We start from the raw sequence: 23673 nt of genomic DNA, 5'->3' as shown, positions 1-23673 counted from the left end.
AGATCAGGGGTAGGCAACCTCGGCTCTTTTATGACTCGTGGACTTCAACTCCCAGAATTCCTGAGCCAGCTTGGCTGGCTCAGGAATTCTGGGAGTTGAAGTCCACGAGTCATAAAAGAGCCGAGGTTGCCTACCCCTGCCCTAGATGATTATGGTGACTAAAAAAGGAGAAAAGCCCCATGAAGATTATGCTCAGTCCGAATGAAGGATATCATATCCACACAGAAAATCCACAGGAATTGGGGAGCTTTAAAACAGAGTATTGTAAACAGGGCTTTTATTTATTTATTTATTTATTTATTTATTTATTTATTTGATTATTTATCACACAGAAAATCCACAGGAATTGGGGAGCTTTAAAACAGAGTATTGTAAACAGGGCTTTATTTATTTATTTATTTATTTGTTTGTTTGTTTGTTTGTTTGTTTGATTTATATACCGCCCTTCTCACGAAGGACTCAGGGCAATAAAAATAAGAATACAAGATACAAGATTTAAAGTTAAATGATTGTGCCCAATGTAGTAAGTTAGTTAAAAATAATGTTAAAACCCCAAACCCATTCTCATAGAATGCTCAGAACGGAGTTCCGGCACCTTTTTTGGATGGAACCTTGTAGGGTAGGCAAGGTGGTTTGTATGACATGTGTGAGTTCCGGCACCTTTTTCTTTTACAAAAAACAAAGCACTGATCGTAAACCATGGTAATGCAGCACCCTTCGCTAGTGTTTATTGCATATTAAATGTGCAAAACATTGATAGATAAGTACTTACTCTCTTGAAACTCTGCTCCACCCCCCCCACCCCCCAGGAAATTCCTGTTCCTGGGTTGACAGAGAATATACCCTAGCATGGGATTCCAGAAAACTTACATCATTCTACTTGGAAATCAAAACTTTCTTTTACCAATATTTGCCATCTATGTGGAAATTGATTTTTCACATCTTAAAAGAGAATAAAATTTATTTTGAGTAGCATCAGAATATTGAAGATGGTGCACAAGACAAAAGCAGCTAAAAATACTGTAAGCATTACACACTTGTCTACTATTCACCAAATATTCGTCATAGCATGGAGAAAAATACACTCAAACACAGAAAGAAAAGTTGCTAGATCTGTCTTTTGTTCTCTTGACTTTTTTTTTCACTAACATACACCGGTGGAGAGATCAGCTTCTTGCTCTTTTCAGTGACAATGCCCAAGCCAATATTTAAGTTGCTAACAAGCTATGGGCCTACCTAGATATTTGCAAAGTCAATTTTAGAAAGTCAGATGAAGAACGAGACAGTCTTGAAGAAATGTCTGTTAGCAAAATGAAACTGAAACTTTAATCCTATGGAGGTGGCAGTACAGATGATTTTTTCTGGATAAGTTTGAGAAGCTTCCGGGCTGGTGATTTCTCTAATCCCAGGAAAGTTCTTGATGCTGAAATAAAAAGAATATTGTATTAATGCCAGATATTAATGAATGATGGAGAATAGCAAAATCATCGTGTGGAAACCTAATAGGACACTAAAAGTCTTAAAATAGATCTGCTAAGTTTTATGGTCATGTAATCGAGAAATGAGAAGGGTGCTATCTTTGCAGATGTTAAGAATGGTTGTTGGAAATATGACCTATTTGTTTTGGAGAAAGCAACATTTTTTACTAATCAAAGAATTCATTGATATTTACTATTATGGGAGAGATTTTCTGAAATTTTACAATAATATGTACTGATTATATTATAGTGATGAATGTATTAATAAACCTGTGACTATTGATAAGTATAAACTATAACGTAGTTATTCTTTTTAGACATTGTTTATTTTTTATTTTGGTTTCTTTTTTAAGTTTAAAGATTGTTTTAATTATTAATAATGTTAAATAATAAAAATATTTAGTAAAGCCTTCACACTTATAGAAAGATAAATGCCATTTTTGTAGCCTGTTAAATATGAATTGACATAATATACTATATTAAAAAACTACAAGCAAGTTTCATATTGTGATTTTGTTTTCTGAGATGTATTTAGGCAAAAAAGTAAGCAACACATTGTGTTGGTGTTGCATGAATTGCTAAACAATCTCTATAAATCGAGACATATCTTCCCAACAAAACTCCTCATGATATATCTGATATAAAATCAGCCCGAAGTATATTTAACCTTTCTCATACAATTTGTTTTCTATTCCTGAGGCTGCATTTTATAACTAAATCTGTTAATGTTAACATACCTTTCCAAGATTATATTTTTATAATCCAAATCTGTTAATGTAACATATCTTTGCAATGTGCAATGCAGCAGTTTCTCTTAATGGAGAGTAAAATCAATGACTTCTGAATTGCATTAATGTCAGCAATACTGATATTTACAAGTTGGATCCAGAGTAATCTTGCCACAAACCAAAAAAGCTAATTCTGTTTACAGAAAACAGAAATAAAATGTAGGAAAAGGAGATTTTTCCTAATGCCCAAACCACTGTGACAATGCCATATACCATGGGTGTCAACCTCGATCGCGTCACGTGATGTATCATGATGTATTGCAATGTTTTTTGCTTTTGCGGAGCTGGGGTGGGCGTGGCCTGCGTGTGACGCATCTGGTCCACAGGCCACCAGTTTGACACCTCTGCCTTATATAGTACTACTCTGTAAAGTTCCCCAATTGCCCAGAACAATTTTTCAGGGTAAAACAGTAAGTGTTTATGTGTTGCCAGTTTCTGTTCTGGCAATTTCTGGGAAATGAATATCCTATAAATCATGACAAAACCCTCAATATTAATAAAGTTAATACAATTACATCCTATGAGTTTAATATTTTCCTTACTATTACAATAAAAAATAGAATTTAACGTCCAATGCTTGGTGATGTGGAGTTGTGTAACATTTAAAAATCTAAAACCTTTAAACAATAGCCCTGAAAATCAGATTGAAATAAATTAGTAGAGTGGGAGAACAGAAACTCACTTTCAACGTTTGGAGTACCTGAAATTAAGACTTCAGGTAGACAAAATGTGTATACTACATACATACAACAAATTAACCCCTTTAATAACTTTTATATGCATGAACTATTACTTTTTGTTTTGTGCATTGGGTAGTACTAGGCAGAGTCACTGGGAATCATGCGGTGTAGAAATTTAATAAATACACAGTACTTAATGCAAAATAAACCTTTGATATGAAGAAAAAAGAACACTAGGAATTTGTTTCAGTTATACAAAAATAGTAGCCACTCCATGACTTACCAAGTTGTGCTGATAGCTTCTGGAGATATAATGTAGTATCTTCCACATAGGTCTGACAAAATTTCACCATCTGACTGATTTCATCAAACTGAAAAGAAGCATCATTTAAAAGGTGACAATCCAGTAGAGATAATCTGTTCTGACCCTTTAAATCAGAGGTCCCCAACCTTTTGGGCACCAGGGACTGGTTCCGTGGAGAGAGGTTTTTCCGCAGACCGGAAAGTACATGGTTTTGTGTACTGCCTGCATCCCATGGATGGGGCTTTCCTTGTTTGTGTGGACCGGTGGCTGGCATTCTGCAGCCCGGTACCGGCCCACGGATCGGGGGTTGGGGACCCCTACTTTAAATGACCAATTCTCTCTTATTCTAAACTAAATATTACTGGGATGTATCAATCAGCATTCCAGATTCAATCAATGGAAATATAAAATATGAAATAGGACTTATTCTGTTTTATGTAGCCAACACTGAAAGGTCATATAATAAGCAAATATAATTAACTATTCTTGCACATCTATTTACTTGCTTTGGGATTTTTATTCCTTAGAAAGATGATGTTGGATTTACCTTATAATTGGAGCTTCCCAAGTTTATTATTTGGCCCTGCCCTGCCTGTCCTAGTCAATCCTGACATAATTTCTAATTCTAGTACATTATTTGTTTTGCGATTCTTGCACATTGAGAAATTCCTAATCGTTATATAAATCTCCGAGCCAGGCGATTACTTACATGGCTTTACCTACATCCTCACTCTGTTCCTCCTGCTCAGGAAAAATATTGCCTCCTTCCCTGGCAAGTGTACTGTTCAACTGCCTTTTTGCCTCAATAACCCATGTTTGATTATCATTTTACCTCTGTTATAACATTTTCAGTTTCTAAGTTTTTCAGAAGCATGTAGAATGCCCAGTTATCCACATGGATACTTTCTGGGCATAATTTGATCCATCAGTTTCTTTGGTTTTAACATCCTTTACTGCCTTTTTTTTTAAATGAATGCTAGCAAATAGCATTCATTTTAAAAAGGCAGTAAGGAATGTCAAAACAATGGTACAATAATTAATGTCATCACTCACCACTCCCTCTAGGCAATAAAAGACTTCTGCTTGGCAATCCAATATTTTCTGATAGTCTGGCTTGGCTTGAAGTACATGGGCTTGGGATGTCCCAAGGTAGCTGCAAGGTTCCTCTGGTGCTCGTTTCAGCTCGCGTGACTCTAGCTGCCTTAAAAGATTAAAAAAAAACAGATCACCATAATAAGTACTTAATGGCCAATAAATTCACTATTACAGGGTATGTGGTTGATTCTAGCCCAGACATGTCAAACACAAGGCCCGGGGCCCGGATCCGGCCCACGAAGTGGTTTCATGCGGCCCACGAAGCCATCCTGGAAACAGTGAGGGAACAGCCCCCACTGCCTTGGCCCTGGCCCAGAGACCCTCCTTCTGCCAGAGACCCTCAGATCTGTCCCACTCCTGCCCGGGCCCCCATAGGCACCCTTGATGCAAACGATGTAGAGCTGGCCACGCCCACCCAGTAGGCCATACACACTCTAGCCACGCCCACCCAGTAGGCCACATCTACCTTGGCCACACCCACCCGGCCCCTTGAGGGCAACCGCAATGCTGATGCGGCCCTCAATGAAATTGAGTTTGACACTAGCCCAACCCTCAATTCATTCTTTTGGGTTTCCATTCCTCCCCCTTTTTTCTCAGCTAGATGCCAACCATCAGTTCCCAAAAATACTGGGCAATCTTTCACCTTTTGGGTGATGAGAAGGGGAATCCTTCTCTACAGGACAAAAAAACCCAAATCTTTTTTATTGGTACGGTATTATTATATTTGTTGTATGTTAGCAAACCTGATGTAGCTCTTAGAGACATCAGTCCTCAATGAACAGTTATAATAGGATTAATAAAATAGGGAAAAATTCTGAGCAAGCATTAACTGGATTATATATCTGTCTAAACCCCTTAGTTAAAACTCTTTCCCGACCCTCAAAATTGGATCTGCCGTCCTTATTTTCAGTAGCCCCCAACCTCCTGTCTTCCCCTTCTGGAAGTTTTCAGCTTCCCTTTCCTGGCGAGATGAAAGTTAACTATTTCTTAATCAGTAAGGGCAATATCAACTATTGCTTCCCATTTCAGCTCAACCACTCTGAAAAATTCAGTAGTATCAACAAATTTGGTCAGTTCATTTTACTGCTCCCTCACTCATGTTGCTAAATCTAGATTATTTGGAAATATTAAAAAACACCAGTTTCAGTATTTGAGCTTACCTAGTAATGGCAATTAAAATGTGCGGGCTCTATCCATACTCACTTTTTTCTGTTCTTGTCCATTACATTTCATTATATAAATTTTATAGCCTTTGGTTTTGTAACCCTGCTTTCAGAATAACCTAAAGATAAAGAAAAATAGACAATATTCTAACCTGGATATTTCTTTCAATTTTTCCTGGTAGGACTGAAGTAGCTCATCCCAAGCTTGATTCTCTGCTGAAAACCTGTTAAAAGTAGAGATTATAATTAGCTTCAACAACAGAAGCATTAGTGCTGCCATTTGCTGTCATTAACTTGAAGTAGCCTTAAAAGAAAGGCCACTTGAGAATTGTATATGGCACTACATGGTCCATCAATACTCTACACTCTTTGTCTTCCATATTCTCTCGGGATGTTCATAAATCACCTCCATTCAGCTAAAGCTATTAAAATTAACTTAATTTTCATGTGAGGGAAACAGATAGAGGTAATCCATAGTTTTAAACAAGTTTGGGAGTCAGATTTATGCAAGTACTTGGGTGACACATTATGCAATGCTCATGAGGTTTGGAGAATTATTGCCTACTTTAATACAGAAAACGTATCTAAAGATCTTATAACAATCTTGCATATAACACATAACTACTCTGAGATACTGGAGGGGTTATAATAATCAAAATGGAATTTTCTTCCATCTTTAAAAGTTCAGTCAGTTTTATAGTTTCTTAATGAACACGGTTCAGGGATGCATGATAAATAGCTTATAAACTGAATAAGCTCTTCTTGCTTCCCATGTCATTCTGTTTTAATAGAGAGACAACAGATTTTAACCAATGGGGATTTTTTTTAAGTAAAATGTTAGTAAATTAATAAATAAATACTAACAGGAAAGTATTCTTGAAAGCTTCTTTCCCTTGCAGGAACCGAAAATGACATCAAGGCATTAAAAGACTCAAGGAATGATTGAATAGGCTAAATTTTTAAATAGAGAATGCTTATAAAGCACAAAGATCCTTAAAAGCTTTTATTAGTCCATACGAGACAAGTATTGCAATTACCGTATATACTTGAGTATAAGCCGAATTTTTCAGCCCACTTTTTGGGCTGAAAAATTCCACTTCGGCTTATACTCCAGTCAACAAAAAAACTTACCGAGGACTTGTGCGCGGCCGAGGCTTTGGTGCTTCCGGGATCGCCCGCACCTCTCCCAAGCCACCGCCGTCCGAGACCTGCCGAAGTTTGGGGAGGTTTGGGGAGGTGCGCGCGCACCTCCCCAAACTCCGCGCCTTGCCTGCCTGCTTCTTTCCGCAGTGGAAAGAAGCAGGCAGGCAGGGCGCGGAGGAACGGAGACTTGCCGACGTTTGGGGAGGTTTGGGCGCCTCCCCAAACCTCGGCAGGTCTCCGTTCCTCCGCGCAGACCTGCCGACGTTTGGGGAGGTTTGGGCGCCTCCCCAAACCTCCCCAAACCTCGGCAGGTCTCCGTTCCTCCTGCCGACCTTTGGGGAGGTTTGGGCGCCTCCCCAAACCTCCCCAAACCTCGGCAGGTCTCCGTTCCTCCTGCCGACCTTTGGGGAGGTTTGGGCGCCTCCCCAAACCTCCCCAAACCTCGGCAGGTCTCCGTTCCTCCTGCCGACCTTTGGGGAGGTTTGGGCGCCTCCCCAAACCTCCCCAAACCTCGGCAGGTCTCCGTTCCTCCTGCCGACCTTTGGGGAGGTTTGGGCGCCTCCCCAAACCTCGGCAGGTCTCCGTTCCTCCGCGCAGACCTGCCGACGTTTGGGAAGGTTTGGGTGCCTCCCCAAACCTCCCCAGGTCTCCGTTCCTGTTTGGGGAGGTTTGGGCGCCTCCCCAAACCTCCCCAAACCTCGGCAGGTCTCCGTTCTTCCTGCCGACCTTTGGGGAGGTTTGGGCGCCTCCCCAAACCTCCCCAAACCTCGGCAGGTCTCCGTTCCTGTTTGGGGAGGTTTGGGCGCCTCCCCAAACCTCCCCAAACCTCGGCAGCTCTCCGTTCCTCCTGCCGACCTTTGGGGAGGTTTGGGCGCCTCCCCAAACCTCCCCAAACCTCGGCAGGTCTCCGTTCCTCCGCGCAGACCTGCCGACGTTTGGGGAGGTTTGGGCGCCTCCCCAAACCTCCCCAAACCTCGGCAGGTCTCCGTTCCTGTTTGGGGAGGTTTGGGCGCCTCCCCAAACCTCCCCAAACCTCGGCAGGTCTCCGTTCCTCCGCGCAGACCTGCCGACCTTTGGGGAGGTTTGGGCGCCTCCCCAAACGTCCCCAAACCTCGGCAGGTCTCCGTTCCTGTTTGGGGAGGTTTGGGCGCCTCCCCAAACCTCCCCAAACCTCGGCAGGTCTCCGTTCCTCCGCGCAGACCTGCCGACCTTTGGGGAGGTTTGGGCGCCTCCCCAAACGTCCCCAAACCTCGGCAGGTCTCCGTTCCTCCGCGCAGACCTGCCGACCTTTGGGGAGGTTTGGGCGCCTCCCCAAACGTCCCCAAACCTCGGCAGGTCTCCGTTCCTGTTTGGGGAGGTTTGGGCGCCTCCCCAAACCTCCCCAAACCTCGGCAGGTCTCCGTTCCTCCGCGCAGACCTGCCGACCTTTGGGGAGGTTTGGGCGCCTCCCCAAACGTCCCCAAACCTCGGCAGGTCTCCGTTCCTGTTTGGGGAGGTTTGGGCGCCTCCCCAAACGTCCCCAAACCTCGGCAGGTCTCCGTTCCTCCGCGCAGACCTGCCGACCTTTGGGGAGGTTTGGGCGCCTCCCCAAACGTCCCCAAACCTCGGCAGGTCTCCGTTCCTCCGCGCAGACCTGCCGACCTTTGGGGAGGTTTGGGCGCCTCCCCAAACGTCCCCAAACCTCGGCAGGTCTCCGTTCCTGTTTGGGGAGGTTTGGGCGCCTCCCCAAACCTCCCCAAACCTCGGCAGGTCTCCGTTCCTCCGCGCAGACCTGCCGACCTTTGGGGAGGTTTGGGCGCCTCCCCAAACCTCCCCAAACCTCGGCAGGTCTCCGTTCCTCCTGCCGACCTTTGGGGAGGTTTGGGCGCCTCCCCAAACCTCCCCAAACCTCGGCAGGTCTCCGTTCCTCCTGCCGACCTTTGGGGAGGTTTGGGCGCCTCCCCAAACCTCCCCAAACCTCGGCAGGTCTCCGTTCCTCCTGCCGACCTTTGGGGAGGTTTGGGCGCCTCCCCAAACCTCGGCAGGTCTCCGTTCCTCCGCGCAGACCTGCCGACGTTTGGGAAGGTTTGGGTGCCTCCCCAAACCTCCCCAGGTCTCCGTTCCTGTTTGGGGAGGTTTGGGCGCCTCCCCAAACCTCCCCAAACCTCGGCAGGTCTCCGTTCTTCCTGCCGACCTTTGGGGAGGTTTGGGCGCCTCCCCAAACCTCCCCAAACCTCGGCAGGTCTCCGTTCCTGTTTGGGGAGGTTTGGGCGCCTCCCCAAACCTCCCCAAACCTCGGCAGGTCTCCGTTCCTCCTGCCGACCTTTGGGGAGGTTTGGGCGCCTCCCCAAACCTCCCCAAACCTCGGCAGGTCTCCGTTCCTCCGCGCAGACCTGCCGACGTTTGGGGAGGTTTGGGCGCCTCCCCAAACCTCCCCAAACCTCGGCAGGTCTCCGTTCCTGTTTGGGGAGGTTTGGGCGCCTCCCCAAACCTCCCCAAACCTCGGCAGGTCTCCGTTCCTCCGCGCAGACCTGCCGACCTTTGGGGAGGTTTGGGCGCCTCCCCAAACGTCCCCAAACCTCGGCAGGTCTCCGTTCCTGTTTGGGGAGGTTTGGGCGCCTCCCCAAACCTCCCCAAACCTCGGCAGGTCTCCGTTCCTCCGCGCAGACCTGCCGACCTTTGGGGAGGTTTGGGCGCCTCCCCAAACGTCCCCAAACCTCGGCAGGTCTCCGTTCCTCCGCGCAGACCTGCCGACCTTTGGGGAGGTTTGGGCGCCTCCCCAAACGTCCCCAAACCTCGGCAGGTCTCCGTTCCTGTTTGGGGAGGTTTGGGCGCCTCCCCAAACCTCCCCAAACCTCGGCAGGTCTCCGTTCCTCCGCGCAGACCTGCCGACCTTTGGGGAGGTTTGGGCGCCTCCCCAAACGTCCCCAAACCTCGGCAGGTCTCCGTTCCTGTTTGGGGAGGTTTGGGCGCCTCCCCAAACCTCCCCAAACCTCGGCAGGTCTCCGTTCCTCCGCGCAGACCTGCCGACCTTTGGGGAGGTTTGGGCGCCTCCCCAAACGTCCCCAAACCTCGGCAGGTCTCCGTTCCTCCGCGCAGACCTGCCGACCTTTGGGGAGGTTTGGGCGCCTCCCCAAACGTCCCCAAACCTCGGCAGGTCTCCGTTCCTGTTTGGGGAGGTTTGGGCGCCTCCCCAAACCTCCCCAAACCTCGGCAGGTCTCCGTTCCTCCGCGCAGACCTGCCGACCTTTGGGGAGGTTTGGGCGCCTCCCCAAACGTCCCCAAACCTCGGCAGGTCTCCGTTCCTGTTTGGGGAGGTTTGGGCGCCTCCCCAAACCTCCCCAAACCTCGGCAGGTCTCCGTTCCTCCGCGCAGACCTGCCGACGTTTGGGGAGGTTTGGGCGCCTCCCCAAACCTCCCCAAACCTCGGCAGGTCTCCGTTCCTGTTTGGGGAGGTTTGGGCGCCTCCCCAAACCTCCCCAAACCTCGGCAGGTCTCCGTTCCTCCGCGCAGACCTGCCGACCTTTGGGGAGGTTTGGGCGCCTCCCCAAACGTCCCCAAACCTCGGCAGGTCTCCGTTCCTGTTTGGGGAGGTTTGGGCGCCTCCCCAAACCTCCCCAAACCTCGGCAGGTCTCCGTTCCTCCGCGCAGACCTGCCGACGTTTGGGGAGGTTTGGGCGCCTCCCCAAACCTCCCCAAACCTCGGCAGGTCTCCGTTCTTCCTGCCGACCTTTGGGGAGGTTTGGGCGCCTCCCCAAACCTCCCCAAACGTCGGCAGGTCTGCGCGGAGGAACGGAGACCTGCCGAGGTTTGGGGAGGCGCCCAAACCTCCCCAAACAGGAACGGAGACCTGCCGAGGTTTGGGGAGGTTTGGGGAGGCGCCCAAACCTCCCCAAAGGTCGGCAGGTCTGCGCGGAGGAACGGAGACCTGCCGAGGTTTGGGGAGGCGCCCAAACCTCCCCAAAGGTCGGCAGGAGGAACGGAGACCTGCCGAGGTTTGGGGAGGTTTGGGGAGGCGCCCAAACCTCCCCAAAGGTCGGCAGGAGGAACGGAGACCTGCCGAGGTTTGGGGAGGTTTGGGGAGGCGCCCAAACCTCCCCAAACAGGAACGGAGACCTGGGGAGGTTTGGGGAGGCGCCCAAACCTCCCCAAAGGTCGGCAGGAGGAACGGAGACCTGCCGAGGTTTGGGGAGGTTTGGGGAGGCGCCCAAACCTCCCCAAAGGTCGGCAGGAGGAACGGAGACCTGCCGAGGTTTGGGGAGGTTTGGGGAGGCGCCCAAACCTCCCCAAAGGTCGGCAGGAGGAACGGAGACCTGCCGAGGTTTGGGGAGGCGCCCAAACCTCCCCAAAGGTCGGCAGGAGGAACGGAGACCTGCCGAGGTTTGGGGAGGTTTGGGGAGGCACCCAAACCTCCCCAAAGGTCGGCAGGAGGAACGGAGACCTGCCGAGGTTTGGGGAGGTTTGGGGAGGCGCCCAAACCTCCCCAAAGGTCGGCAGGTCTGCGCGGAGGAACGGAGACCTGCAGAGGTTTGGGGAGGTTTGGGGAGGCGCCCAAACCTCCCCAAAGGTCGGCAGGAGGAACGGAGACCTGCCGAGGTTTGGGGACGTTTGGGGAGGCGCCCAAACCTCCCCAAAGGTCGGCAGGAGGAACGGAGACCTGCCGAGGTTTGGGGAGGCGCCCAAACCTCCCCAAAGGTCGGCAGGTCTGCGCGGAGGAACGGAGACCTGCCGAGGTTTGGGGAGGCGCCCAAACCTCCCCAAAGGTCGGCAGGAGGAACGGAGACCTGCCGAGGTTTGGGGAGGTTTGGGGAGGCGCCCAAACCTCCCCAAAGGTCGGCAGGAGGAACGGAGACCTGCCGAGGTTTGGGGAGGTTTGGGGAGGCGCCCAAACCTCCCCAAAGGTCGGCAGGAGGAACGGAGACCTGCCGACGAGCCTTGGCCACACAGGGTATTCCTGTGTATTCAGGCTTGCAAAATGGCGGATCGAGCCTCTGCTGGCGGCAGAGGCTTGCAGAACGGCGGATCGGCTTATACTCGAGTCAATAACTTTTTCCAGTTTTTGGGGGTGAAATTGGGGGTCTCGGCTTATACTCGAGTCGGCTTATACTCAAGTATATACGGTACATTATAAAGCATATCATATCAGATTTAGGGGGGAGAAAATTACAGAAAACAATGGGCTAATATCACTTGACACTTCACAAAAAAGAAAAAAGAAGAGCTAATAAACAATGAGATTCCAGAGAAAAAGGCACAGCAAGGAAATTGCTGTGAAATTTTGGTTCCAATTACTCAAGTACATTTTGTTCATTAAAAGCCTGAATAACCTGAATAACTTTCACGATTAACTGGATCCAAAACCTAACATCCTCTTTAGTCATCTGTTTTCTATAGATATGTAGAAGACTTTCTCTTTTCTGCTGGAGTTAGAATACTCTATTTCCACTAGATTACTGGAGTGTATTATATTCTGGACAGCCCTTGGATACAACTCAGATACCTTAGTTACTTCAGCCTACTGTGGCAGAGGTGTGACTGCAATGAGGCAATAGAAAGTTCTTCATGGTCTTCACTGGCTTCCAGTTTACTTCAAATCTCAATTCAAGAAGGTTGCTTTTATTACAAAACTATTTACGGTTTAAAATCTCGGGGGGAAAACCCATCTCTTCCCATTATATCCTACTCATAATGCCATATTTGGAAGGCCTGTTCAGGACATCCTTCAACCCAGAGACATCTTTATCATCTCTTTTGGCACAAGGTAAATACTGTTATTCTCCCAGAAGTTGTTTTAATCCTACTGTGATTTTTAATTCTTTTATTACTGCTTGTATTCTCCATTAATATTTTAATGCTTATTTTGCAGATTTTGTTTTGCATTGTATTTTTGTAAAACGTATTTGTTTCTATTAATTGCTTCAACCTACGGTTTTAACTGATAATAGAATCTTTAACTGTAAATTGGGGGTTCCTTTTCATGGGAAGCAGCTTACAAATGTTTTACATAAATACACATTTTTATTCTTTCTTATCTGGACAGAATATTACTGATATCTTAGAAGAGGAAGAGGCCACGGTTGTTTGCACTAATTCCTGGAGCAAACGGTTACACTGCCACTTCACTTACAGCCTTTAATCAACATGTTATGCTAATGAGAACAAATAATGCTTAAGGTTCATTCTCATTTGCATGGTGATTAGTTCAGATATAATCCTGAATTATGTTTAACCATGACAGAGAAGGAAGAATTTGAATCAGATGGGAAAGAATGTTTTAGCCTACAATCAGAGGGCTTCCCTTTAGAACAAACTAAGCAGTACTTAATGACAAATGGAAAACGCTTTCATTTTAGACTGAAGATAAATCAAAACTTTACCACTTTACTGTCCAGGCAAAGGCAGTCTTTTCCTAGCTAGGAGTAATAATTTGTTCTTTGACCTCCAAAGGTTACAAAAGTATGGTGAAGCAGAGATATACCGTAATTGGAGGACACAGAAGCTCCTTTTTATGGCCAAACTTTCTGTCGTAAAATATTACTACACTAAAAAGAAAAACCCTTCCCTAGATACTTCCATCAAATTTATTCTCCAATGGAAATCACCAAGCTGATTTGATCGCTGTAGCGCCCATATTACAGTGCATTTGGGTTTTGAGTTTATCTTACCTTGCAATGGTGTCCTTTAAGGTAGTCACCAATTCATCGAATACAGGATCTGACAAACCACTAAAATAGATAGAAGATGCAGTTAAGACACTATTAAGTTATAGGAAACCACAGATTGGTTTCTAATTTATTCTGCTGTTATTTCTATAATGTTAATATGCAATTCTTATGCAATCAGCATACAACAAAGAGAATATCTGTAGCTTGAGGGTGAACTATTGGGTTATTATAACTCTTGTCATCTAGAAAGCAGATTTAAAGGTTCAGTGTTTGTGTGAGAATGCTCCTGTTTCTAGACATACATCACAATCTTAGCTAAGAATCCAGAGTACTGAATTCATGGGTCTTCCTATGATTTCTTAGTATATTTGTCCATTGAACTGAAAGGCAAAGGATGATGAATGTCATGATTCTGGGTTAATATTATATTCTGTTATGTTGCATACGTGTTTATGTAGTGATGCTGCAATGATTTTTTGGGTACTTCTGGATCTATGGACATGAAGAGTCCTATGACATCAAGTGAAGTCATAGTTCTATCCTCTTCTGTTTTCAGGTCCTTGATATTCTGGAAGCTCTGTAGTGGTGAATTAATAAGAGCATTTCCTCCCATCTCCAAAAAGGTTTCTGGTGAGCTCTTTGGATGCATTGTAGGTTGAGGTCTCTGATAGTGATAGAGGTGGTATGTGGAGCTTGTATTTTGAGATGCCCATAGGAGGGCAGGTCCACCACTTTTCATCTGCAACTCTTATTTCATGATTTGTTCTTTCTTGCTTAGAAAGTTAAGGATTTTCTTGATTTGGTTGTCCAGGTTCCATATTGAGTTGTTATTTATGGGATTGTAGGATTCTTTATCCTCAGTAGTTCTTTGGCTTTCCGTACATATTATGTTCTAGTCATTAACAGTGGTTTGGCTTTGTCACCTGAGAGAATAGTGATTTTGTTTCCTGAGGCAGCAGTACCGCTTTGAAGTGTTGCTTTAGATAATGAGATGGGTAATATGTAAATTAAATAAACGCCCAGTGTACATACCGTTTACAATATACGGTAGTCGAAAGCCTAGGAAGGAAACAAGTAGCCTAGAATACACCCACTCCCACAATTAACTCCCAGATAAGCAGGAAATATCACCACATGAACAATCAGGGAAGAAACAATAACCCAGTCAAGAAACCATCAAGGAGGAAGCCACATCCCGACCAAGACTGATAGGGCAAATTGTTAATCAGCAAACTCCAGTCTCCCTTGCACTGTTGTTATATAGTCATTAAACTTCTGCAGGAAAATATCCAAGCTCAGAGATCACCCAAGAATTCAAGAAATATGGCACAAGTTACTGCTGACTCTTAATAACTATGCATCAGGTACATCTGCACGTTTCAGGTACATCTACATCAGACATGTCAAACACAAGGCCCGGGGGCCAGATCTGGCCCGCGAAGGCATCCTGGAAACAGTGAGGGAATGGCCCCCACTGCCTTGGCCCTGGCCCAGAGACCCTCCTTCTGCCAGAGACCCTCAGATCTGTCCCACTCCTGCCCAGGCCCCCATAGGCACCCTTGATGCGAACGATGTAGAGCTGGCCACGCCCACCCAGTAGGCCATACGCACTCTAGCCACGCCCACCCAGGCCATACCCACCCGGCCCCCTAAAGGCAACCGCAATGCTGATGCGGCCCTCAATGAAATTGAGTTTGACACCCCTGATCTACATCTACACCTGACTATAAGAACATGTTTTAGTTGTAACAAATAAAAAAAAACCTAGTCATTTTACAATTTGGGGTCATCAAAGCATTTCTGCAGAGTTCCATCTAGCATCAGTTTCTTTGTGTGGAGCCTCAGCTCTTCTGAAAGCGAGCTCACTAGAAAAGATAATGAAAAACCAGAGTGAATAGGATGAAATGCTGTATGAGAAATCATCAAGTGGGGAAAAATGAACTTTCTGTTTTCCACTAAGGTTGAAGGATAAGTTTTTCTGAATTTCTATTTGTCTACCACCATTGATTTTCCCTTGTAATACATACAGAGAAGGAAACATTGGCTGTATTCTTAAATAAAATTTCAATCTACGTAATGGGATACTAAAGGTAGTGTTATAACATAGAAGAATCAGTGTTTAGCAAGTACATGTCAGGCGTGAAAGATCAGGACCACATATGAAGTTCCAATTAAATTGATTTATTGTTAATCATGTCTATGTACAGGAATCTACTCATCTAATTGTCAGCATTAACACGGTGTTAGATAAGGATCAACAGAATTCAAGAGAGGTTGGACTTAGTCCATTTGTAGCCATGTAGAGACTCTAGACCAGGGGTAGGCAACCATGGCTCTTTTATGACTCGTGGACTTCAACTCCCAGAATCTGGGAGTTGAAGTCCACGAGTCATAAAAGAGCCAAGGTTGCCTACCCCTGCTCTAGATGGATTCCTCTTTTGACTCATCACAGCACATTTAAGAATGAAATACATATGTCACATTTCCTTCAAAATTATCTGAAATAATTCTGACCTGTTTTTACATTGCTAAGATCTAGCTTGACAGAATACTTATTTTAAGCTCAAACACACTTGACCAAATTGATTCCCAGGTGTTCTTCAGATGAGACACAGCCCTTACTCTCTTGAAGTAAATCAAAAGTAAAACTTACCATTCTGCTGAAAGGTTTCAATATTAAAGCCTTCCATGTGCCCTAAAGACTGCTCAAGCTTTTGAGCAGAGTACTAACAGGAAAGAAAAGATTTAAATTTGAATGTTATTTAATCTTTAAATGTTCACAGAATTCATGCTAAAATTTAATTTTTCACCAGTGCGATTAGAAATAAGAGATTTTTTTAACCATATACTGTAATCAAAACCCCATTATGGCCCCAGTAACCAGAAGTTATTGCACTTATTGTATAAATCAGGGGTTTTCAAACCCGGCCCTTTTATGACTTGTGGACTTCAACTCCCAGAATTTCTCAGCCAGCGTGCCTGGTTGAGGAATTCTGGGAGTTGAAGTCCACAAGTCATAAAAGGGCCAAAGTTGAAGACCCCTGGTATAAATCAACTAGTTCTCAACTAACCAGATCAATAAAATTAGCACTTTCTACAATAACAGCTTCATTGCTGATCAGGACTGATTCTGATAAGAGCCATTAGTTTAGATAATGGCTTGTGCATTCTTACAATAGGTAGCCTGAAAGTCTCCCCCTTGGTGCATTGAGCATGCTACCATCACTACTGTATCCACACTCAACAAAGAAAAAACCCTGTGTAGCCACCACTTTTCCACAGTGGCAACCCCATTAAGTTTTAACTTGAACTTTACCTGGAAACTAGAAAGAAGGAGTGCTGCCATTCTCTCAGCCTCTGGCAAATCCAGGCTGATTGCCTTACACAATCCTGAAAGTTCAGCAAAATGTCACTTAAAGTACAGTGAATTAGCCCAGACAATTTTATTCTACATTTTAATTTTTTCCAGAATTGGGTGGTATGTTAATTGGGATTGTTGTGCTTTAACAACTGCCATTTGGGGGTATTATTTCAGTTTGGGAAATAACATGTTTTTCAAATTATATTATTATAAATATTTTAGTGACTGTACATTAATGCCTAATATTTTTAGACAATTACATTTTCACAACCATATAAGCAAACCTTGAAGCAAGCCTTACTAAACACAGGGGTACTTATTTTCTGAACAGATAAGCATTATTACAAGAACAGAGCCTTCCTCTAACTTGGTGCTGGATGAGTTTGATGTTCACCATCTATAGAAAAGACCAGGTTGGAAAATAATAAATTAAATAGATAAATGAAACTAGAGCACTTTATGCCCCAAATTTTTTCACAACTTTGTTAGTAGTAACTTCATTATGACTTCATTTACTTGGAGTTTGTAAAGAGCATTTTTCTGAAAAATCATAGTGCAATCATTTAGGGGCAGGTGAACATTGTTTTAGACCAGAAACAGACAATCAGTGGCCTATAATATAGCACCAGAATATCTTCTCTGCAGTACCCTAGAACCACTCAAAATGGGCAAAACTAAGATTTTTGAAAATGTTTTTAGTGTCTTGGTGCATAGTCCTTAGACTAAGACATCCATTCTGCTAAAAAAAAGCCCAAACGTTCAATACACAAAATTAGTGGACTAAATCTTTCAGTTCTTCCAATCTAATATTGAGGGTTGTTGCCCTGGGGGAGGCAGAAAGTCCATTTAAAAAAATACTAAACCCAATATTATACAGCAACTAGATGGATAGTTCAGCTGGAGGCAAATTTTAGGGTGCCATCTGTTCACATTTCTTCCAGAACTCAACTCATGTTGTCTTCCTCCTACCAAGTTCATCCTTAATCATTGTTTGCGTCAAGGAAACATACCCAAAATATCCACATGAAGAGGTGGCAGTGACTTCCGGCGATTAACACCTAGTTTCAGACTGTAGCGATTCATGGAGCGACGTGCAACTTTTGGGCTAGGTAGATGTCCAAAGGATACATTACATGAAGTTGAAGCACGTTGTGTTTCAGGATCAATGGCCTGTGAGGATACTTTTTCAAGGCCCTCGGAATACTCATTCTTCAGACTATATACTGGATGGCATTTTTGTTTGCTAGTCTTGGCCAACACCGCTGAATGGCTGGCTGTCGTTTCAACTGGGATCGCATTGCTATAACTAGCAATATTATCTGGTTTGATAAAGCATTCAGCAGTCACTGTCTCTTGGTTGTACGCATTTTCTACAAAGAAGGAAAGTAGACAAAATGTTGAAAGAAGTCTTCATCATGGTTCAGTCCAAGCCAGGGATAAACAACATGGCGACTGCTTTAGAAAGAAGGTTGCAGTTTATTGAAGAGGAGAGCCAGACAGAAGGATGGCTCTGGAAAAAAGAGTGTGAGCACATGTAGGGAGTGGGTTTTTATACCCTCTGGGGCATTTGTTTGGAGTTGTTTCCTGTTCCTGTTGGAGGCTTTGCATTTCCTGCGTCATGTATTCTGACCTGAGTCTGGCATCTGCGGGTTAATCCTATTACGTCCTGTCTTAGAGTTTGGGTGGGGTATGTAGATTTTAGGTGTCTTTGTCTTCTTAATCTTCTAGCTTCAACCTTCCTGATGGTTTACACCTGCGTTTCTATAGAGCTGGTTTCTGCTTGGGGGAGGGAGACTTGGGGCTATTAAGAAAACTGGGCATGCTTTTCTGCCTCTTTAAGATCCTTTTAGGAAATATATTTTTCTGCCTCTTTAATATTTCCTTCTCTGGGGGGCTGACTTCCCACAAAAACATACTTCATGTCAAAACCAAAAAATATTTCAAAGCAAAATGGAAAGAAATTCAGTACATAACTGAATTTTTGAACTATAAAATTTTAAAATGCATGCAAACAGGTTGTAAGCAGAGGGGAGAAGAATCTGACACAGGAATGCTCTGCCAGTACAATTTATTTTACATTAGAATATTTTGGATCCCCTTTTCACCTAAGGATTATTAAAGCAATGTATAACAGAAATAAGAAATATATAAGCTACAAAACAAATGAACAAAGGGGTAGGAAAAGCTATATAGGCTCCTTAGCCTGGTGATTTAGAAGGCCTACTAAGGCCTACTCATGCTAACTAAGAATTATGAGAACCTACCCAAAATATCCGGAGATGGCCAATTCATAGATTAGTTTCTAAACCAGCCCATCTCAACCAGCCCAGCAGTTACTATTAGCATTTTTACGCAAATTCTAAATATTGGTTAGAAATGATAAGGCTAATTAATCCACAAACCAATTTATGGTTTTCCGCTACATTTCTTTTCTGTATAGTAATAAAGATACAGGTAGTACTCGACTTACAACCATTCATTTACTGACCAAAGTTACAGTGGCACTGAAGAAAGTGGCTTATAAACAGTCCTCACACAACTGATGCAGAATCCCCATGGTCACAAGATCAAAATTCAAGAGCTTGGTATCTGGCATGTATTGCAGTTACAGTGTGCCAGGGTCACGCGATTGCCATTTGCAACCTCCCTAGCCGGCTTCTGACAAGCAAAGTCAATGAGGAAAGCCAGATATGTTTAATGACTGCATGATTCATTTAACAACTGCACTGATTTGCTTAACAACCATGGGTAAAAGGTCATAAAACTGGGCATGACTCACTTAACCACCTTGTTAACAGAGACTCTGGTCTCAATTGTCACAAGTAGAGGAGTACCTATGTACTTCTGCACTGAATTTCAATACAGGCCACCACGGCAACTTTCACAAGATAATACAGTACTAAGAGAAGTCAGTCAAAATTACGAATGGGCCACACATTCTGCTAAGCTGTGGTTTACTTTATATCAGGGGTCTCCACCCTTGACAACTTTAAAGCTTGTGGACTTGTGCTGGCTGAGGAATTCTGAGAATTGGAAGTTCACAAATCTTAAAATTGTCAAGGTTGGAGACCCCTGCTGTATATAGCTTGTTGTGGTGGGTTCACACATTGCAGCAAGAGGTAGTTTACAGTGACACATAGTTTGACGAAGCAGTAATGGAAGACCAAACAAAAAATATTTGTGTTAATTCTTTTACCCAACGTCTCAGCCTTTTTTCCACATACAGAAGCAGACTGCATGTCTTCAGAACTGGTCTGAAACAAAAAATGTGTATTTGTCACAAAACATTATAGATGACATTAGATTCTTTTTTTCCCCACAAGCATTACATTAGAAAATAACAATTATCTTGGTGTTTCTGCTGTGATAGAAAAGCACAATTATTTTATTTCTCCAAGAACATTCTCCTTATTCAAAGGATTCGGCATCCTTGAAGATTCATGGTTTTGTGCTCAACTTTACACAATATAATTGCTTCCCAAATTAGTCTGATTCCATAAAATATTTATATGGAAAAGATCTACAATGTATAGTAAATTTTTCACATGATTTACTGCTTTGGATTGATTAAAGACATACAAATGGGAAACGAATATAAAAATAAGCAAAAATTTCTATGCTTAATAAGAAATGCATAACATATTCCATCCAGAGCTGTTTAAAGAGCTCTGTAACTTAACCTGATATTTCTTTTTCCCCTTAGGTAATAACCAACCCCACATAAATAAATTGAATGCATAGTCGGACCTATCAGATGCTATCAGGACCTATCGGCCTAATTTTTGCATTTCAACTCCTGCACTGTAAAGAACAAGGAACTGCCTTTGTTAAATATGTAGAATCTGTTCTGTTTTTTAGATGACTGACACATTTTGGCCTTCCACTACATGTTGAATTATTGACTACTACCGGTACTATAGAATTGCAGGAAAATGTATGGATTAATCTGAATACTAAAAGAATCAACCAGAGCATTAAACGTGCCACATTTTAAAGCTTTTAGGTAGTTTCATTTACCTGTTGAGCCAACGCCTTTGGAAGAATACCTTCTGTGCTGAAAAGATTAACAACAAAAAATTATCACTGAGCCAAGTTTCCTGTCATTTAAAAAAAAATTAAATAAGTACAGTCAAACATTGCTTTTAGGAATTTTACAGATGTTGGTTCACTATCCAATCATTGTGTGTCCAGTTATCATTTTCTCCAGCAACTGCAATGCAGCATATGGAACTAAACTCAAATAACCCAAATTCAAAGCTATTGATTTGCATAGAAAGAAAATGTCAGCAAGTACATCCTGTTCAAGCTAAAGAAAGGTTTTTTTGTATTTACCACTGGGCCTTAAACAACCACCAAATATTAAATAAATACAAGGTAGGAATGGCCAAGAACCTTTGATCCATTGAATATTTGACTATAAGGAGGTCAAAAGGGCTACCACATCTGGGCTGCAAATATCTAGAGGACTGCTAGACATGTACTGCTTGCGAGGATAATTACAATATAGATACATTAGCCTTATATTAAAGCCATTAACAGTCCCGCCATGCAGCAACATCAAAAACCCGCTTCAGTCAAAGTATCTCCATGAGTATTGCAGTTAAACGCAGCCTACTTTTGCATACCTTTTCATTCTTTGCCACCCTCCACTTTCAGTACCAAAAATATAAATACAGGTAGTCCTCAACTTACAACCACAATTGAGCCCAACATTTCTGCTAGACATTTGTTACCATAAATGAATTTTGCCCCATTTACACCCTTTCTTTAAAAAGTTAAGCAAATCACTGTAGTTCAGACATGTCAAACTCACGTCACATGACATCACGTGACGTATTGGAGCTTTTTCCCCATTGCCAGCAATAGGGTGGGCGCGGTTTCATCATGGTGTGTCCTGCCCACGGGCCGGCAGTTTGACACCCCTGCTATAGTTGTTAAGTTAACAACATGGTTAAGTTGAATCTGGCTTCCCCATTGACTTTGTCAGAAGGTCACAAAAGGAGATCACTTTGAATGAATGAACCTTTATTGTTAAAGTACAATCATGTATACATTGAGATTGGCTGAGCCTCCCTTCGTGCCCCCACCCCCAACTCACAGTGACACAAACCCTCCATCTTATTACACCATGTGAGCTAATTGCACAACGCACTGGCCTCGCAAGTCAATGATGCATAAAGTTTTTAAAATTATTTCCCGCTCAAAAGCCTAACAGCCCATGGATACAAGCTGGTCTTCAGCCTGTTGGTACGGATGGCTATACTCCTATATCTCCTACCGGATGGTAGGAGAGTAAAGAGATACCGTCCAGGGTGTGAGTCATCCCTGAGAATTTTCCTCACTCTTCCAAGGCAACGAGCCCTGGCGATGTCATCCAGTGGTGTCAGGGAACAGCCCACAATGTCTTGTGCTTGCTCACTACCCTCTGTAATGCTTTCCTATCCGCGGCTGTCAGACCAGCATACCAAACCACAATACCGTACAAGAGGACGCTCTCTATAGTAGACCGGTAAAAGAGGGCCATTAGCCATTGTTCTACCCTGTTCTTCCGCAAGACCCTGAGGAAGTGAAGCCTCTGTTGGGCCTTTCTGGCCACCTGGGTTGTATTAACTTTCCAGGTCAGATCTTCTGACTCCAGGGACACAGCAAAGGTCATAAATGTGAACCAGTTGCCAAGCATCTGAATTTCGGTCACGGGATCATGCGTGTGCCACAACAATCCTAAGTGTGAAAAATGGCAATAAATCACTTTTTGCAGTCCTGCCGTAACTCGTGTTGTAGGTCGAGGACTACCTGTAAAGCGATGTGGCAGTGAGTCTGCCGCATGACCACCTTAGATTTGCAAGCCCCGCCCCCGGATGCTCTAGCGTCCAATTAGCTCAGGGGTCTTCAAACTCAGCCCTTTTATGACTTGTGGACTTCAACTCCCAGAATTCCTCAGCCAGTGTGCCTGGCTGAGGAATTCTGGGAGTTGAAGTCCACGAATCATAAAAGGGCCGAGTTTGAAGACCCCTGAATTAGCTTCACGCGGTTTAAATAACCTTAGCTTTACTTCTCCACGTCTTGGAGACGCCATGACATCACCGCCTGACAACACAATCCGACATTCGAAAGCAGTCGAACCGTTAAGAAGCAACCGGTTTCCCCCAGGATTTCAAAGCGCCTAGGAGAGCCCGAAGAAAAAGACATGGAAATGAAACGTGGAAAGCAGGACGACATCTTCCAACTCACCAGCCCGAACGGAGCTCCCCTTTCTTCATCTCCGCGACTCCTATCACCTTCGCCCTAAGACAAGTGAAATCAAACGAGCCCGCCAAGGCGCATGCGTACTTACAACTTGGCCGTCCTTCCGTCGATAGTTTCTAGGACAGGCGGGGTTTTGCTCTACCAAGACTGCTTGGGCGCATGCGTATTTTTTCTCACCGGCTCGCTGATGGACCGTAGAGCCAGAACTGGCTGGAAAGAGAGGATGTAATTTAATTTACTAGCTTCTTCTAATTAGTTTGTTGGGCGCATTTGTATCACGCGCAGGAGCAGAGTGGAAAAGAGAGGAAACACTAAAGACAACTTGGGGGACATCTCAACACACTTCCCATTATCCATGGCCCAAATAATCCAAAGCGTTGGAGAACTCCGATTGGACAACTCACCTCTCGACATCTCTGCTTCTTTCATCCCATCGTTTTATTTTGCAGGGTTTGCAGAACGAGAGAAGAAAAATGCTTTTATTTGGAAATCGTACAATTCGAATTAGAAAAATAACTTTCTCTCTGTCTCTTCCCACGCCACCCCCGAGAAGAGATAAACTGGCACAGGAAAAACGGAAGAAATCCAGGATCTCTGTAGTTGGATAGCGTAAGTTCTGTCTCTCCGCCTGGAACAATGGAGCAGCTGGGTTTGTTTGTTTTTTAAAAAAAACAGGTTTTATTTTATATGAAAAAGTTATTTTTTTTGTCATATGAAACATTGTGGTGCAAAAGCAACTCATTCTCGGTTGCTGTTACAAGATGGATTGTT

The 23673-nt window shown here is 44.2% G+C and overlaps 1 protein-coding gene across 3 annotated transcripts; it reads right to left on the bottom strand.

Moving 5' to 3' along the window:
- Nucleotides 1-702: 702 nt before the first annotated feature.
- On the bottom strand, nt 703-23673 carry DSN1 (DSN1 component of MIS12 kinetochore complex). Of its 3 annotated transcripts, XM_081321234.1 has the most exons (13): nt 23307-23673; nt 22991-23112; nt 20674-20710; nt 19853-19910; nt 17667-18026; nt 16612-16685; nt 15949-16021; nt 15073-15160; nt 13296-13355; nt 5661-5732; nt 4304-4451; nt 3230-3317; nt 703-1423 (listed from the first exon to the last, which is right to left on the bottom strand). In XM_081321234.1, the coding sequence occupies exons 4-13, from the start codon at nt 19893-19895 to the stop codon at nt 1332-1334; spliced, it is 1098 nt and encodes a 365-aa protein (XP_081177360.1). In that variant the 5' UTR covers nt 19896-19910; nt 20674-20710; nt 22991-23112; nt 23307-23673; the 3' UTR covers nt 703-1331. The 3 variants fall into 3 exon arrangements, with proteins under 3 accessions (XP_081177360.1, XP_081177359.1, XP_081177358.1); XM_081321233.1 differs by having other exon boundaries at nt 22991-23673; XM_081321232.1 differs by lacking the exon at nt 23307-23673 and having other exon boundaries at nt 22888-23001.

This window comes from Vipera berus (genome assembly GCF_964194415.1).
Source record: "Vipera berus genome assembly, chromosome: 2".
Classification (NCBI taxonomy): Eukaryota; Metazoa; Chordata; class Lepidosauria; order Squamata; family Viperidae; genus Vipera; species Vipera berus.
This window is presented reverse-complemented; position numbering and strand designations above follow the sequence as displayed.